Raw genomic sequence first — 19,803 nt, forward strand, 5'->3', positions numbered from 1 at the left:
TGTTCCTATACAGATAAAAAATAAGAGTGTTTCCATACGAATGCAGACACCAGGCCTGGCAAGAAAACTCTCATAGTAAATATAATCCAATAATGGTTCACGTCAGTGTTTTAAGTTGGACATATTTCATTTGTCGTCAGTTTAAATTTTTTTTATGTTTAAAGTAATGCGAATTGACAAAGATAAACAAAACGAGAACGAAAAACCTATCTTGCAGCGAACCCGCGGACACCGACGACATCAGGATCAGAACAATAGCCATTAGCAGTCCTCGAATAGTCAAGCTAGTCACTATTTTTAAGTATACGTAGATGTATATATACCCAGTGTTCAGCTTTAACAAGACTTTCTATGCTAGTTGAGACTGCCTTGATCTTGATTTTCGAGTGCACTTTATTTCTTGTTGAAGCGATACAACCAGCGAACTGCCGATTATAAAAGTTGAACAGGGATTGCATGTGGTGTATCTTCCCCTTTAATCATACATATTCATATACATGTATTCATGCATTTAATAAAAATGAAATCTTACAAACCAAAACCTATATGGGAAATTTATAAGTGACATACTACACTATACATGTTATTAAATCTGCGATTTTGCCATTTTAGGGGTCATAATTCTTAAGACAAATAGTGTGATATGGCTACTCTTCGAGGAAAAAAGATATATAATTCCTACGATATATAATTATTCAGGGCAATTTTGGTCATAATCAAATCATAAATGTGATCTCTGTCATGTTCACAATGCTAAAATCAGCAATTTTTGTCATTTAAGGGACCATAACTCCAGCAAAATTGTTGCTATATAGCTGGTTTTCGTAAGGAACCGAGATGTTATAGATATGTGACTTCTCTACAAGTTTGGTCAAAATGAAATAATAAATATGGACTCTATTGTGTTCAAGGAAGTGAAATCCTATATAAGTTTAATGAAAATCAAATAATAAATGTAGTCTCCACTGTGTTCACAAGCAGCATTTTTTACCAAATCAGGGGCCGTAACTCGAAGTCAAATAAATGGTGCAATACGGTTGTCTTTGAAAGGAACCGAGATCTTATAGATATACAAGTTGTATGCATATTGAGTCAAAATAACAAAACATGTGGTCTTAATCGGGTTCACAAGGCTAAAATCAGTAATTATTGCCATTCCAGGGACCATAACTCCTAGACGAATAAGGTGATATGGCTGGTTTTCGAAAGGAACCGAGATATAGATCTATATTAAGTTCTGTGCAAGTTTTGTCATAATCAAATGATAAATGTTGTCTCTGTCATATTCGCAAGAAAAATGTGAACGGACGGATCATCGCAATAGCTTACTTTGTCACTTCGTACATGTGAGCTAAAACATGTTACAAATGTGTTTCAGATGTAAAAATGCACTTTTTTGTTCATTTTTCCGATTGAAAATGACATGTGACAAATGTGATCAGATGTCACATCAAAAATCGGCATCGATCACATTCGTCACAAAAATTGTTACATATGTGCTTGATTTCTGTTACGTATGCGATCTCATTTGTAACACGTGTTACAGATGCGATCGCATTTGTAACACCTGTTACAAATGCGATCTGTTACGAATGTGGTCCTACAAGGTTTTGTACTTGAGTTATTGTACAATGTGGTAACCGAATCAATCCATTTTTCACTTTCTAAAAAATGAATCCGATCGTAAGATATGCCCTCCACTTTAACGCTTCTTACATGTATATATCACCTACATTTGTGTATAATACTTTTTAGCAGGTTCATGTGTGCTTCCGTGTCGCGTATGCTGTTACCTGATAATTAAAAGCTGTCCAACCTAAATTTTTTGGGAACTAGGCACTTTAACCTTTTCTCAATTATGTAGGGATCTTCATAAATTATCATATATGGCAACAATGTGATGTCGTGTTCTCAACCTCGTCTTCAAAACACACTGAAGACAACAATGCTGTTTGTTGATGTCTAGCTGTAATGACATGTATATATAGGTTGTAAAGTCTTTAAAAAAGAGAGCCTATGTGTATATGTGTTGTAGTATTCAATTTTATATCAAAATAAATCTTATCTTATCTTATTGTTGTGTTCGGTATTTCGGTGAGAGAAGCGTAAAGCTGTTTTAATTTCGTTTTCTTTTCTTTTAAAGAGGCACCACCTTCATGAACAGATCTGATATTTAACTAGCCTGATTCTGAAAAAAAACCTAGGAGGCATTATCGTCACTGGAGCGCGGGGTTCTCTTCCTTAATGTCAACTTCAATTATATTTATAAACATTAAGAGCTATCATGAAATGATAACGAACTTTCAGTTTCTTCGATCCATTGTACATCTGCTGTAAGATATGTCTGGTATTTTATGCTTACTTTGGTTTTTATTACAGAAGGAAATTATCTTCTACATGGAGATAAATGGGCTTTCTTTCAAAAAGTTCGTACGAAATAATTTTACCAACTTTCGCACTGACTTCGTACGAGAAAGTTTTGCGAAACAGGCCCACTGGTCGCTATCGGAATAACAGCGAATTTTGGTATATTTGGAATATTTTGGTATACAACCTCGTATCCTTTAGACATCTATTAAGTATTTATGCGTAACTAAGAATGTGGCATCTTCCCGCTTTAGGCGGGTGTATTAACTACTTTCGGTTGACATACAGTAACTGAAAAGCAAAACTTCGATCAGATAGAAAATGATTATAAATGGCTGAGACTGACTATGTGCCAAATTATGAAGTGACTTTCGCACAAAAATCTTGATATGCTTTCGCAGACAAATCGTTATGGGACTTTCGCAGACAAATCATGATGGGACTATCGCAGACAAATCATTGTGGGACTATCGCAGACAAATCATTGTGGGACTATCGCAGACAATTCATGATGGGACTATCGCAGACAAATCATTGTGGGACTATCGCAGACAATTCATGATGGGACTATCGCAGACAATTCATGATGGGACTATCGCAGACAAATCATGATAAGATTTTCGCAGACAAATCATTGTTGGACTATCGCAGACAAATCATGATGGGACTATCGCAGACAATTCATTGTGGGACTATCGCAGACAAATCATTGTGGGACTATCGCAGACAAATCATGATGGGACTATCGCAGACAAATCATGATGGGACTATCGCAGACAAATCATTGTGGGACTATCGCAGACAAATCATTGTGGGACTATCGCAGACAAATCATGATAAGATTTTCGCAGACAAATCATTGTGGGACTATCGCAGACAATTCATGATGGGACTATCGCAGACAAATCATGATGGGACTATCGCAGACAAATCATTGTGGGACTATCGCAGACAAATCATTGTGGGACTATCGCAGACAAATCATGATAAGATTTTCGCAGACAAATCATTGTGGGACTATCGCAGACAAATCATGATGGGACTATCGCAGACAAGTCATGATAAGATTTTCGCAGACAAATCATTGTGGGACTATCGCAGACAAATCATTGTGGGACTATCGCAGACAAATCATGATAAGATTTTCGCAGACAAATCATTGTGGGACTATCGCAGACAAATCATGATGGGACTATCGCAGACAAGTCATGATAAGATTTTCGCAGACAAATCATTGTGGGACTATCGCAGACAAATCATTGTGGGACTATCGCAGACAAATCATGATAAGATTTTCGCAGACAAATCATTGTGGGACTATCGCAGACAAATCATGATGGGACTATCGCAGACAAATCATGATGGGACTATCGCAGACAAATCATTGTGGGACTATCGCAGACAAATCATTGTGGGACTATCGCAGACAAATCATGATAAGATTTTCGCAGACAAATCATTGTGGGACTATCGCAGACAATTCATGATAAGATTTTCGCAGACAAATCATTGTGGGACTATCGCAGACAAATCATGATAATATTTTCGCAGACAAATCATTGTGGGACTATCGCAGACAAATCATGATGGGACTATCGCAGACAAATCATTGTGGGACTATCGCAGACAAATCATGATGGGACTATCGCAGACAAATCATGATGGGACTATCGCAGATAATTCATGATGGGACTATCGCAGACAAATCATGATGGGACTATCGCAGACAAATCATGATGGGACTATCGCAGACAAATCATGATGGGACTATCGCAGACAAATCATTGTGGGACTATCGCAGACAAATCATGATGGGACTATCGCAGACAAATCATTGTGGGACTATCGCAGACAAATCATGATGGGACTATCGCAGACAAATCATGATAATATTTTCGCAGACAAATCATTGTGGGACTATCGCAGACAAATCATGATGGGACTATCGCAGACAATTCATGATGGGACTTTCGCAGACAAATCATGATGGGACTATCGCAGACAATTCATGATGGGACTATCGCAGACAAATCATTGTGGGACTATCGCAGACAAATCATTGTGGGACTATCGCAGACAAATCATGATGGGACTATCGCAGACAATTCATGATGGGACTATCGCAGACAAATCATGATGGGACTATCGCAGACAAATCATGATAAGATTTTCGCAGACAAATTATTGTGGGACTATCGCAGACAAATCATGATGGGACTATCGCAGACAAATCATGGTGGGACTATCGCAGACAAATCATGATGGGACTATCGCAGACAAATCATTGTGGGACTATCGCAGACAAGTCATGATAAGATGTTCGCGGACAAATTATGATGGGAGTATCGCAGACAAATCATCATGGGACTATCGCAGACAAATCATAATGGGACTTTTGCGGACAAATCATGATTGGACGTTTGCAGATAGTCTTCATTTGTCTGATCATTGTGGCACTGTATTAGATTGAGATTTTCACAGCGATTTTCTCTCTCTCTCTCTCTCTCTCGCGCGCGCGCGCGCGCGCTCTCTCTCTCTGTGCCAACTCATGATGGGACTTTTGCAGAGATTCAATATGTTTGATACTTATAGATATAGAGATCATCGCCATTTTCTCTATGTGTCAAAACATCACCCGAAGTCGTTTAAGATTTTAACACTTTTTTTTTCATCTAACATTCAATCAGCTGAATTGTTTACGCTCTGTTTCATTTATTAGAGTATAGCGTTACCTGTGATAGTATCAGTTTGTGCCCTCATCCTAAATGGCTTGGGTACCCACCAACCCATTGGGATTTTGCAGATGTATCAACACAAAGGCATGCATTATCCTTACAATAGAAAAACTCCTTTTTCAAGTGTTAACAATATAGAATATACTCACACTTACAAGTGCGATATGTTTATTATATTTTCAGTATTTGTGATAGTGAAACCTGCATATTACTATTTCACACCAATATGATTCTATTAAAACCGAAAGTATACGGCATTATATACAAATGTATACGTAAAAATTGTAGTGAGCAAACGTATGTTTATTTATAACATTACAATAACAACAATATAAAGAATATTTATGTGACTCAACAAAAAACAAGTTAATTCACATATATACATTTTTAGAATAAATTTGTTTAAACACTTATTCAAATAAGTGATATAATCTAAAATCTTACAAACTGGTATACGTACTGTCAACAATTTTCACTTAGCATATGTAATATTAGCCTGGGAAGCCGTTGATAATATTTGTGCTTTGTCAGAAGAAATAATACATAATATCTATGCATTGATCCGACTTAATTTGCGCTAATTAGTGTTAATTGGCATTCATCGAGTTTCTGATATTATCATTGTCAATTTGCAGGTAGAAAAAAAGTTAGAAATTGTCAGACTGGATTCCCAGGCTAATGTAATATATACGGAGGATGGAAGGTATGGTTTTGCGATATTCTCATGAAGATGCTTACGAAGCAGAGAACACATAGCATACTCATTTTGATTTAGTCTGATTGAAAGCAGAACCCCACACACCTTAATACTAGCTAATGCAGAACTCTGTTATGCAAGTACATTGAAAGGACTGCATGATTTCAAAGGTCTAGATATTTTCCAAGAAAAGGGTTGGCGGTAGTAAAATTCTACAATTTATCATTTTTATTACGCGTGTGTATAGAGTTATCCTTTTTTAACAGTATAACTTATCAATCCAAATGATACAAAACTTGAAAAGTAAATCGCACTGAGTGAGATTTGAAACAGTTGTATTGCCTTTTCGCGTTTAAGACTTTCAATTTCCGACAAAAAATAATTTTCTTGCATTGTAACAATGAGAAAACGTCAAATTGGTTTTTATGCGTTTGTGTTTTCAGTTTCGCAGAAAACCTCAAATTCTGCCGACAGCATGAAATCTATAGTCATAATGTAACCTTTGTTAAAAGACTCAACAACGTGGGAGCCTTCCTATTCGGTCCTTCGATCAAAAAACAGTGTTCGGGTTCATAAAATGAAGACAATTTTCTCAAAAACCGGACTTAAACATGACCGATTTATTTACAATTCTGATTGTTTATCTGACAAATCATTGGGTTCCTTCTGCATTACAAGTATTCACTGAATCGTAAAGTGTATGTATGAACTAAAAGCCTAAAAAATCGTTGTTCTATAAATATAATCCAAAGTGAGACCGGTTTTCCCGAAAAGTTACTATTTTTAAACGACGACATAATATCTGGCGTAAAAGATATTTCGTACGTATATTCATTTTTAGATAAACATTAATGACTCTTTCGTCCAGACCATCAAGCAAATTATTTTCTTTTTCGTTTGTGCCATAAATTTATTTGCAATAATTACACAACACAACACGATACACATATCCAGTGAGGGCATTTTGGCTGCAACTTGATCAAATGAACATATTCACAAACATTTAGTAAATTACAATTACATTTTTGTAATAAATTGACATTATATGTCTCAGTCAAAAATTATAAAAGCGAAACTTGAATCTTGCGTTTCAATAAAAACACAACAATATTTCACATACTTCTATACCAAGGAAGAGAGTGTAGCCTCAACTCGATCAAATAAACAATGGTACAAATCTAAAAAGACATTTATAATTTAATAAGAAATGAAAATATTCATACATCCTTTATATTAAACATAGCACAACAATGATAGAAAAACATCTTTTCAAACGATTTTGTAGATTTTGATTTTAATTCCAAATCCGAATGTTATAAGTTGCTGTAATTAATAAATATACGTAAAGTCACAGCTTTGTTGCCAGCGAAACACCAGCTGTTTGTTTAAGACAGACGCCTCTCATATTTTTATTGGCTGAATCCCATTAAACGGAGCAAATAACTAGTCTGCCATACATTGTAGGCCTTGACTTAACAACCCGCACATCATAGTCCGTGTCTTTGTAATTATATCTGTCCGTGACTTTCCTGACTTCTTCCTGTATTGCTTCTTTTTCCTTACCATCACTGGCTTCAATATGAACGTTCAATCTGTCATACATTGTTCCACATCCGTACACACCTTTCACACTAAAATTAAAGAACATACAATAGAGTGTTTAGGAACAAGGAAGTCATCTTAGGTATTAAAGAATAAACATGCAATTACGCCGCTGATGTGTCTTTGTAAACAAAGTCGCCGCACCGATTATCTTTCCTTCTGTTTTTAAATAATCATGTTCTTTATTGGAAGTCCTCTAGACTAGCCTACGAGGGTTTGTTGGTGTAATTTATGACAAGGAATGGTAATGTAACTCAATATCATAAATCTCGTTTTCATCGCAAATTCACATTAACTTTGTCATTTTTTCTTCCGTATTTTTGTTTTCTTACTTAAGTGATATACTACATTTACTGTAACAGTTAGATAAACAATAAAGTGTTATAATTTGCATCAGTAGTGACTAAAGGCAGATTTTAACAGAACATGTAATTGAAGTATTGAAAGCAAGAACTGATATTGCATAATGCTTAGGAGACTTACAAGTACATTTTCACTTTTTGCATACGACTTTATAAAACACAGTAATATCAATACAGGGAAACGTTATAAATGATGTAGTAATGACAACCAGTAAACAACCACCAGCTTTGTTTAAAAGCCATTAGTTTTATTTCCTAATAATATATAATAATATATTTTGCATAGCCAGAAAGGGTCGTCTGTCAATAAAGCGTGTTCGTAACATACGTGTTTTGTATAATCAAAATACAAATTCAAAAATGAAGCCTTCAATTTGAATATAAAAGAATACACACAATTTCAATTTCTCACCTTAGAAGATCTGTCGTTACATTTGGAGAGATTCGATTTTTTTCTATCTCTTCTTTCATTTTTATTCCACTCTCTGTAACACTTTGACACAACAGCCCTTCTATTTCGTATATCAGCTTATCGAGGGTAGTAACGGCTGCTACCTTTGCATTTGAGTCTCGTCTCGACCTTACAGATTTCAGCAAACTCGTTATACGTTCAATAATAGACACAATTTGGATTTCCATCTGAAACGAAACTGCTTTTCTCAACTCCTCCATGTCCCAGCTTTCTGTATTTCCATAAGTGCTTTGAGATGGCAGCATTTCAGTTGGATTCTGTCTTTTTTCTGTTACATTCTCTGTTTTCCGGATAAACTGTTGATTTTGTTCTGATTCTTGTAAATCCATAGGCTCCTCACGGTCTTTCTTTTGATCGGCGAATGGTGAAACTTCACGCTCATTGATATCTAATTTAGACCTCTTGATCTCAGATCCAGAACATATTGCAGATGGCGGACGAGTTTTAACGGGTGATGAAGGCAATGAAGAAGAAGGAGAAGATGTTGGAGAATATAACATTCTCACGGGGGACTCTGGTGATGATGTCTGCTTTGATGACAGTGTAGAAGTTGCCCTCGTTGTAAGTCTAAGAGATTGTGTATGTTTTCGTGAAGGTGATAGAGACCCGGGAGTACTACATGGAGACTGAGTTTGTCGTGGCCTTAAATTATGTCGTTGTGATGGCAAACTAGGGGAACTAGATCGAGAGTATGTTGGTGACTTCCTACTCTGTGGAGAGTCACTCCAATTTAATAGTGATTCAGAAGTTGACGGTTCTGTTGTCTGTTGTTTCTTGTTGTTTTGCTTCAAAAGCAAATCTTTTGACGTGAAAGATTGAATTTCTGTCGACGACATAGCTTCAGATGCATTTTCTCCGGATACAGGTGACGTAGAAGTTTTTGAAGCAGATGATTTAATAATGACTACTCGTTCGGTTTTCATTTTACCTGCGTCCAAGAAAGTGCTGTATTCTTGTCTTGTTACATTTTTGTCAACAAAGATAGCCAAAATGGCATGTTTTAACCAGTCAGCATTTGCAATGAGTCTGGCAGTCTCTGCAAGATCCTGAGAAGTAGTGAAAAGTAAATACAAGTTAAGAAAGTACCGTTATTATCGTGTTATCTTCCTGGATTAAAAATAAGATAGAAAAAGTGGAATATTCACGGGTCGCCCAACACAACAAAAATGAAAATGTTACTGACTTGATTTGATTGGGCTTGTTCATTGTTAGTAGTGAATCTCATTAAATTAAATATTAGTAATGATATCAATGAAATGTATTAGAATAAATGAGGAAACAGAAAAGAGTTTTTTCGTGATGAATGACGAACTGGCATAAAAGTCTATGTAAGAACTATACTTAATATTCAATAATTATTATATTATGATAATTATAATTCTGCGTCATAACGTTTGATTTTTCTTTGCAGTTTTAGGAGATACATTTTTTACTACGTAACCTCTAAACCATACCTTTACTGTTGTCATTATGATGATAACATTGTTCTGTAAAAACTCTGATGAAACTACACTATCACTCTGAGGCAGCTTTCCTTTAGCAATGTATTCAGGTTTTATTGCAATCTCTGACTCTGTAATTTCATTTAGAAGCGTAGTATTTATGGCCATACACCCAAGTTCGATCTCCCTTTCTATCTGATCACCAATCCATCTCGTGTCGTCGTCATCACTTCTCATACGCTTTACGCCCCGACCCAGGGTGTTAAATTCGAAGTCTGAAGCAGAGAGACGACTTACAGAATGATTTTGTATACGTTCAATGGTTACTATTCAAAATCAGTTTATTATGTGATTTTGTGTAAACAATTGATAAATATTAATACACGTATCTTTATAATATAAATGATGTCAAAGTAATGTGTGGCTGAGTCAAATGAGTTGCAAGAAACATATTAGATATTTAGTATCATTTACAAAGTATTCAAGCAAAGCGGGTTTACTTTTACCATGCAATATAAATCATTGAAATGATGCTCTTGACTCATTGTGATTTCTTGCAATTATGTACGAAAAACATTTGACTTAAACTGAATGTTAATTTTATCAAACATTTTAAAACACAGACGTCTCAATTTGGAAGTACAGTAACATTTTCTATTTTTTTCATTATGAAAGAAATTGAAAACCAAATATAGAAAGATTCCTCTAAGGTTTAAAAACATTTGTATGAGAAATATTTAATCTTTACGTACTGAAAGTCAACTAAATATTACTAAGTTTATTATATTCTTATTCTTATTCAAATGATAATGTTTTTACGTTACATAAATAATTTACGTTTTAAGTACACTAATCTGCATTCATTTGAATTTTAACGGAAATTGTTCGGTCTTACGGTAGTTGTTTTTTGAAAAACATGTATGGCAGAATGACTGCATAAATACTTTATATGATTACAATACTGACCAAATTGATAGTCTTTTAGTCTAACTGCAATGTGTTACTAAATTGAAAGTTACATTAATAGTGATTGCAGGTTCAAATAAAACATATATTATCTATATTGGCTGCAGAAATACTGTCTTCAAACTAACACCTTGCAGTTAATCAATTAACAATATTTTGCTACCGCTTTTTCTTTTTTTTTTACCTACATTTTCCCCCAAACATAAAGGTGACTACGCGAAAAAAAAACAACTCAGTGATTCACAAGTAGCTAAATATATTCCATCTTACAGTACACAGTAATAAGCTTATAGTATATTTACTAAAAAAAAAACTTTCTGAATAGATGCAACAAAAAAGAAGTTTATTGAAATTGGTAAAATAGCGTCTGCGAAGTGAGCTTCATCAGTATGGTGTTACCTAAACATTTTCATACATGATTACTATTATGCTGGTACTTGATGCGACCAAGTCTGAAAATTTAATGCCTGGCATTACGGCAACCAATTTGCCTGTCAATGAATTTGAAAGAATATTGTCTTTTCCCAACAGTCATCGAAGTATAAAGGCAGACACTTCCAGATTTTTTGTCGTTAAATGAGTGTACACACAAAAAATGTATTAAGTTACCATTCACTAATAATTATTTATTTATTTAATTAATTAAATAATTAATTAACCGCCATTTTCTGAATGGTTATATACTTACTCAATACGTTCTTCATTCTCGGATAAAAGCGCATTAATCTTGTTCTAAAATAATTAATCCTTGGAAAACAGTGATCATTGAATACTAAGACTTTATGCGACAAACATCGACTCATTTTTTTTCTTATTTCGTTTTAAACAGCAATTATTAGAAGTTATGTTTCTTCCATTTAATTAATATATGCTTCGATATTGTTTTAGGTAACTCCTTTCTTGAGTGCCAGCTTTCACTATGGAAAGAATTTATAGTGTCGCCGTTGTATTATTAGCAGTTTTCTGATTTTCCCATTTGTAATTTTAGAAGTTTATTTTAAGTCGCCACGGACGACTATTTTGTTATGTCACAAAATATAAAAAGAAGTACAGTGGGATTTCCCATGATCTAAATATAGATGGCCTGGGAGAAATATGTTTAAAGGCAATGTGTGTCCAATATGAGATTCAAATATTCAAACAATTTATACGATAATGCAGTACGTGTAATTACTTAATCGTGTAACTTAGTTGCAAGACGTTAATATTATACAATTATCGACTTTTTCATAGATTGGTATCAGGATGTATCATCCCGAAAAGAGTTATATTCACCGAGCCGAAGGCGAGGCGAATATAACTTTTTGAGAGTTGATAAATCTTGATATCAACCTATGAAAAAGTCAATAATTGTTTTATTACATGAATAAATGTATAGTCAGTCTTGTTATTACAACTGTAACTTTAATAAAGAAATAAGGAATAAATTTAGACCAAATCAGGTTGATATTGGTTTTCCAAGCGCCTATTTTGATCTATTTTTATTTTCGTACTATTTATAACCCAAGATAAGTTGATATGATATGTACTCATTACTTTTCGAACCGTTTTCAGCCAATCAGAGAAACAATAGAATACAGTCATGTAATAAAACAGTATCATAAAGAACCCCGAAAGACACTTTTCAAATAAACGAGTATTGTTTGTTTGTTCTTCGTTGTTGTTGTTGTTCGATTTTTGTCTGTTGTATTTTGTTACTGTTGTTCTTGGTGGTGGTGATGATGTGTTTTTGTTGTTGTTGTTGTTGTTTTATTTTATTTTGGTTGCATATCCTTGCAAGTTATTGAAAACGTGATGTGTACATATGATTACATCGGTAAAATCCCACTTGATGTACAGGATAGGCATCCATTTCTACAAATTAATTCTATTAATAGATTATTGGAAATACCAATTTGTAAATATATCACAATGACCTGTACCGCGCGCGATTCAAAACCAATAAAATCAAGTTTGCCGAGACGAAACTTGGCGTCGTTCCGATTGCCACTGGATAAAAGAGATATCTAAACTATCAATATATGTATATAGAAGTCCAATATATTAGATGCTCAATTAATTCATTCCGAACAATCTTTTCTCGTACATCTGTAGATCTTCTTGGTCATCATTGCCGTTGTTACATAAATTAAGATCTTCCTTTTCAGCCCAAATGAAATACATGTATTTTCAAATACTGGACATAAAAAAAACATAAATGTAAATGACAGCATTTCTACGAAATTTCAGTGTGAGTAAGGCTTTAAAAAAAATATTTGTTTCCTGTATCCCGACCTACCCTTCATAAAAAAAATTTCGACCTACCTACCCTAATTTTTTAGCATGTTTCCGGAAACAAAGAAATGTTTTAGGCCTAAAGTTTCTTGTCTTGTCTCGATCAAAATAGATCTTGTCTCGTGAGTACTGCGGGAAGGAAATTAACATGAAACCTGTCTTATTTTACCGAAAATATATTCTGCAAATAAAATAAGCGCAAAAGTGCTAAAAATAAAAAAAAGTTTTTTATGGGTACTTTGGTGGTCTTTTTAATTCAGAAAACATTCCTTTAGATGTCTCTTTCTATCCTCGAAACCTGGTTACAGGTAGCAATATGGTTTTCATCGATTCACATTGTGTATTGACAAAATTGAAAATGCTGACAGCACAACGAAAACAATCTCGGAAAAGTGTCATGTTGTCCGATCTGGTGTCCTTTTTGTCTTGTGGTGTCGCGTTATCACGTTATAGAGTGTGAGTAATCTCTTCAATTAATCATTGACACCACATCTTCTTGTTGCCATGGTTATGTTATGTAATCTCATCTCAGGAAGAATATAGAGGGTAAAAAAAATAGTGCATTTTGTAGATTATAATAAGAATGGAGAATGGGCTAGGTGGATCTATGGAAGAGGTGTATTTGTGTTCTGTGATTTACAAGAGTTTATATTATATGCATACTACAGGTACATTCTTAATACATACAATTCAGCAAGCCTATAATTAAATGCATGTTTATGCTGTGATGTTTTTGAATATTTCAATAAAATAAGCATGATAGAATTACATGATTTTATTAAACTTAACATACCATTATATTTCTTGGAATGCTGATTCAAAAGACATACTGTACAAATATGTATGAAATTTAATTAGCTATACATATAATGTATATTTCCTTTGTCTTTCCGTATTTCAAAAAGATTGAATTTCTGTTAGGCGATTTATCAAATGATTTAAGTAAAAGCGGAACCCCTATGATCATGAAAATATAACATAAAGGCCTGTTCAACTGTTGAACATCTCTGCAAATACAGGCTACACCTGAGTTACATAAACAATTTGACAAAACTGTTGAGTACAGCCTGCTTTTAGGAATGTATCTTTTTATTGAAAAACATTCCATTGAGCGATCTATTATGCGTTTCATTAAGCGATCTTTTATGCTTTCCATTTAGCGATCTAAGCGTTCTATTAAGCAATCTGTTATGTGTTCCATTAGGTGATGTGTTCAATTAATTTTCTATTAGCGAATTTTTTATTCGATCCATTAGCGGTTTATTATGTGTTCCATTAGCGTGTTGTCAAATGACACATTCATGTTAATAAACGATTCATCAGCTCATTTGACATGGTTTTGATTGTGTTTATTGGACTAATAACTCACTTATGGGACATGGTTTATTAGGGTCTTTTTCGTTTGGGTTATGATTTGCAGCACGGATTACGTGACTTGTGGAGGGATTTACCTCAACTCAGACTCAACTTTCTGAGCTTGCTTATAATCTCATTAAATCCTTATGTGAGGACAATCAAAATAGTCTTATCTTTCGAGATCTGAACTGCTTTAAAGCTTTTGACGTTGTCAGCCATCTAAAACTTGTATACAAGCTTCATTGTGTTTCTCGCCGGTAAATAACCGGGCAAAAGGTTTTTTTTTTTGTTATTGTTTTTTTTTCATATGATGAACTTGAATCCTGTATTATCTTGACTACGACAAGGCTTTGGTGCTAGGGGCGTAGGCAGTGTTGCATTTTCCATTACTCCTCATGAATAGACTCAATCAAACCAAGTCTGCAATTTTCACTGTTTGCCTTCTCTTCGTATTCCAGCGTCTCCGAGGGTGCAACCAAGTTTATGTTGGAGATCACTTGAATACCGTAGAAATTGTGTATGGCTTCATAAAAGTTACAATAACATAGTCGCTTCACAATTAAATTACCCCATATCTCCAAAACATTGTTAGGATTATCCGCCTAGAATTAATCATCTCAATACATGTTGTGTCTGTTCTATTATTTTTATTCTACATTCTTTGTGTACTCAGACGTTTTGTACATGTATACATTTACATAATTATGCTCATATTTTTTGTGGATTTATATAGTTCATGTCAACAGATAAAGAGACCAATTTAATTTTCGTTAACCATTCATTCAGGTTGTGTTTTACTAGACTTATTTCTGTTCGCACAGTTGAAAGTTACAGCCCCGGTACACATTTATATGGTTTCTTGGCAAATGCAGCAAATTTCAGGTGCAAATTTAAAAATCCATGTTTCAATCACTTTAAAATGCTCATTTAATTTATACATCTGTACACACGATCCATATTGATTGAATTTATTGTCCTACTGCTGTCTTTGACTTTTAAATTTCTGTATGTTTGGCTGCATTCTTTTGATGTGACTTTTACTGATGGAATTTTGTTCCTGTTTCTATGCATTTTACTGTTCCGCCAGGTTCATATATTAGCATGAATTCTTCCGAATTCTCTTCTTCAGTCATATGCTACGGTACTCTGAACTAATCCGCTTCATCAAATGGCTACCTTGCCAAGTTTGACCTCTGTCAAGAGTCAGCAAAGGGTGCGTTTACCAATGTTATATTACTTTCTCCCACTAAAAATGCTATGTATTTGCTTTTATTTTCACAATCATGCAACTAATACGAGATCTTCTAGTGCCAAATCATAATGGTCAACTGATTAGGGGTTTGAAAAGCAAAATTAGGACACCGTTACTCCTGATTAGGACTTATTTGCTCATTGTTGAGAGTTTGATTTGGCTGACTAGGATTTATAACTCCTTATTATGACCTAATTAATCCTTGTTAGTACTGTATAACCTTTAACTGGACCTTTGTAATTCTTAATTAGGATATCATAACTTACTACGAGGATGGGATCAAAAGTAATGCCACTGGCTATTGATAACCGCTATTTTTAGCGTGAGTACAAAATTCACGCCTTGCAATTGTTCCCCGTTGTAATAGCTTTCAATCGACGTATAAACTATACATGTAGACACAATATCTCGCTCACAGTTCACATTTGCACAAACCCTACTCGTTAGGCAAAATGGTTGGTAAAAGTGTAAAATAGTTTTTGAATGAACAGGGAGTATATGTTCTAGAACACCCACCCTATTCTCCGGATCTAGCCCTCTGTAACTTTTTCCTTTTCCCTCGTCTCAAGAAAAAGCTTGGGAATCGAACTTCCCGCCCCTAGCAATCCGTAGAGCAACACTCTCCCTACTTAGCTAAGTGGGCGGGCAAACTAAGATCTCGACTTTGTAACTACTAATTCAGACTTTACTATTTACACCTAATTTTCTAACTTGTACTTAGTTACTCATAATATGAATTGAATAGTTCCTAATAAGGAGGAAGTTAGTCCTAATTAGAGTCCTAATTAGAGTTTGAAAAGCCTAATAAGGACTAAGTAACACATATTCATCTTAAACTTAAAGATAAAATTTGCACTGCCTGAAAAAGTGTCCTGGTGACGAATCACACCATTATATAATTGACTCCTTTTTAGGAGTTTGAAAAACATAATCAATGTTTATTAATTCCAAAGAAGGACTTCCTAATTCATAAATGGAATAATTTGGATATTTTCCCATTTTTCTTCATCTTCTTTTCACGTTATGTGACCGGTACGGTACGGCACCTAAACAGATCAAGACCAACAAAATGTTTACGGACATCGTTTTATTTTATTCTCAGACGGATGTTTTTGCAGCAGTAAGTGTCAGTCATACGTAAAAGCCAATCTCTTGATTAATTTGCTGAATATGACATTCTATAACTTGGTTGAACATGGAGCGTGAATATGAATATCCTACAGTGTAATAGTACTCGGACAGTTACCTACTCTCACCATGCTCACAGGCTAAAAATATCAGCTCAGAGATGTTTACAGGCCGCAACTGTCAGAAAATAAAGACTATAAATACACAAAGGACCGCTAATTTGCCCTAGGCAGTGGCTACGATTACGGTACCGTAATCCTAGCCTCCGGTTCTAGGATTACGGAAGTTCCGTATTCCTAGACAACCCTACGAGGATAGGCTAGGATTACGGAAATAAGTAAGGACATGCATAAATGATGTTTTAAACTTACATATTTCACGAGTTGAGTTGAGGTCACAGCCTAAAACTTGGCCGATTGAACACTTCGTCGGTATCGTCTACTTCCGGTAGGATCCCTCAGGTAAAAACACTCAGGTATGTTTATGAATTATGTGACGTCTATGTTTAAAAGTGGTCACGAAAAAAAGGCGAAATCAACACCCGTATTTATAAGCTTTTCTTTCCAAAACCATACTAAATGTTTTTCTTTGGTTTTTTATTTATTTATTTTTTTTTTTTTGGAAATTGACAGACAAAAGTTGATTATATTCTTAATGATAGCTCAAAAGGATTTAAAAAAAAATATTTCATACTTTAAATTTTATGATTTGATTTTACCTGTCACTTTAGATTTCCGTGCAAATAGAATCGGGCGAAATCAACATCCATATGTACGACAGGCATGAAAAATCGATGTTTGAGTGAAATAAATAAGTTTACAACATGATTTATGCATGTTCTAACATATACTGGATGCCTGTTACATACTTCCGTAATCCAAAGAAGTATAAAATACACAGAATGGCAACTGGCTGTAATCTCGCGTGAGCTCGTGTCAGAGCGTGATTCGGCGTTATCTTACTTAAAAAACAAACATCGGCAAGCATGGAGTTACAATTTGTACCTTTAAAACTACATTTAAAATACATGTTAGCTTCTAAAACAAAATTAGTTTAATTTGAAATGGTCTTAAGACACGAAGTACACATTTTTTTTGCCATCGAAAGAAGCGTGGTCATACGGTGATAATTATTTTGCTTTCGCATACAAAATGGCGTGTGGAGAAAGTGCCACTTCCGGTAAACGAGATCTCGTTTTTTTGTCACGGGAGCTTGGCGAGATTTGCTCTATATGCCTTTCAAGTTGCCAATCTATTTATTTTTATAGCTCTTTGCGTAATCTTAGCCTATCCTCATAGGATTGTCTAGGAATACGGAACTTCCGTAATCCTAGAATCGGAGGCTAGGATTACGGTACCGTAATCGTAGCCACTGCCTTTGCCCTAAGCAGTGCATATAGTTTCGCACGACTTTCTAAAACTTGTGATTTGCAGGTGAAAATCATGGTGTTTTGTACATATCTGTATATATATAAATGGGAATTATCTATATTTTTATAGACTGTGTGTATTTTTATAGATTTTCTATAAAAATTGTACTTTCCTTGACCTGCTAAGTACACTTAATGGGGTACTAAGGAAATTATGCGATAAGGCACATTGCTCACAGCAGAGTTGCAGCAAACAGACTCTGAATGTTGTAATTTGGGGAGAAAATCATCTACCCAGTGTAGGACTAGCCTTACTTATTATGCTTATCAGGATGACTTATTTTATGATAGGAAGTGTCTAGGGGTACGGATCCGTACCTCTAGACAAGCCTGTTAGGGGTTTTCTAGGGGTACAGACCTCCTTTTTCTAGAGATTTTAGGATTATTTTTATCTTAAATTTTGTTGAAAATGAAATAACAAATAAATCTTAACCAGTCTTCACTTAAAACTTGGATCTAATTGGTTTACAGATACCAGCGTTCACCCGATTGTTTACCTTCTCTTTTCAAAACCTAAATAACCAAGGAACTCCAAATGAATACACTTTTCCGTGCCAATTTGTTTGTTGTCAAATAAACTGTTGATGACAGCTAGATTAATGAATGAATCTATCCCTTAAATGAATTATATTTGAAATTCAGCAAAAAAAAAAATAAATAAAAAAAATTACGCATAATAATATGCATCAATTTAGTTTGTTATTAGCCCACCATCATCAGATGGTGGGCTATTCAAATCACTCTGCGTCCGTGGTCCGGCGTCCTTCCGTCCGTCCGTCCGTCCTTCCGTTAACAATTTCTCGTTATCGCATCTCCTCAGAAACTACCAGGGGGATTTTGACCAAACTTTGTCAGAATGATGTATTGGTACCCTAGTTGTGTCCCCCTGAAAATCAGACTGGTTCAACAAATTTTTAATAAGTTATGGCCCTTTGTTTATTTCTATAATTTACATAGATTTATATAGGGAAAAACTTTGAAAATCTTCTTGCCCAAAACCACAGAGCCTAGGGCTTTGATATTTGGTATGAAGCATCATCTAGTGGTCCTCTACCAAGATGATTGAAATTATTTCCCTGGGGTCTAATATGGCACCGCCCCGGGGGTCACATGGTTTATATAGACTTATATAGGGAAAAACTTTGAAAAACCTCTTGTCCAAAACCACAGGGCCTAGGGCTTTGATATTTTGTATGTGACATCATCTAGTGGTCTTCTACTAAGATTGTTCAAATTATCCCCCTAGGTTCAAATATGGCCCCTCCCCGGGGGTCACATGGTTTACATAGACTTATATAGGGAAAAACTTTGAAAATCTTCTTGTCCAAACCACAAAGCCTAGGGCTTTGATATTGTAATGTAGCATCGCCTGGTGGTTCTCTACCAAGTTTGTTAAAATTATCCCCCTAGGGTCAAATATGGCCCTGCCCTGGGGTCACATGGTTCATATAGACTTATATAGGGAAAAGCTTTTAAAAACTTCTTGTCAATAACCTACAACATTCAAATTTGGACCACATGTATGGTTTTGAGTGGCAAGATGAACCTTGACATGAGTTGACCTTGATTTTGACCTAATGACCTACTTTCACATTTCTGTAGCTACAACCTTCAAATTTGGACCACATGCATAGTTTTGTGCACTGAAATAAACTTTGACCTTGACATTGACCTAGTGACCTACTTTCACATTTTGAAGGTACAGGCTTCAAATTTGGACC

The 19,803-nt window shown here is 34.9% G+C and overlaps 2 protein-coding genes across 2 annotated transcripts in view; one reads left to right on the plus strand and one right to left on the minus strand.

Annotated features, from left to right (window-relative positions):
• Positions 1–5,253: 5,253 nt before the first annotated feature.
• LOC123526366 (uncharacterized) lies at positions 5,254–11,619 on the minus strand. Its single transcript, XM_045305492.2, has 4 exons — positions 11,332–11,619; positions 9,690–9,952; positions 8,176–9,281; positions 5,254–7,430 (listed from the first exon to the last, which is right to left on the minus strand). Exons 1-4 carry the CDS (start codon positions 11,444–11,446, stop codon positions 7,226–7,228), a joined length of 1,689 nt encoding a protein of 562 aa, XP_045161427.2. The 5' UTR covers positions 11,447–11,619; the 3' UTR covers positions 5,254–7,225.
• A 4,938-nt stretch (positions 11,620–16,557) lies between these two features.
• The window catches only part of LOC123526369 (RING finger protein 207-like), a 35,907-nt gene continuing 32,661 nt past the window's right edge, over positions 16,558–19,803 (plus strand). The window contains exon 1 of the mRNA XM_045305496.2: positions 16,558–16,645. The gene's annotated coding sequence lies outside the window, so the exon portion shown is untranslated. The remainder of the gene's footprint in view (positions 16,646–19,803) is intronic.

This window comes from Mercenaria mercenaria, chromosome 14 (assembly GCF_021730395.1).
Source record: "Mercenaria mercenaria strain notata chromosome 14, MADL_Memer_1, whole genome shotgun sequence".
Classification (NCBI taxonomy): domain Eukaryota; kingdom Metazoa; phylum Mollusca; class Bivalvia; order Venerida; family Veneridae; genus Mercenaria; species Mercenaria mercenaria.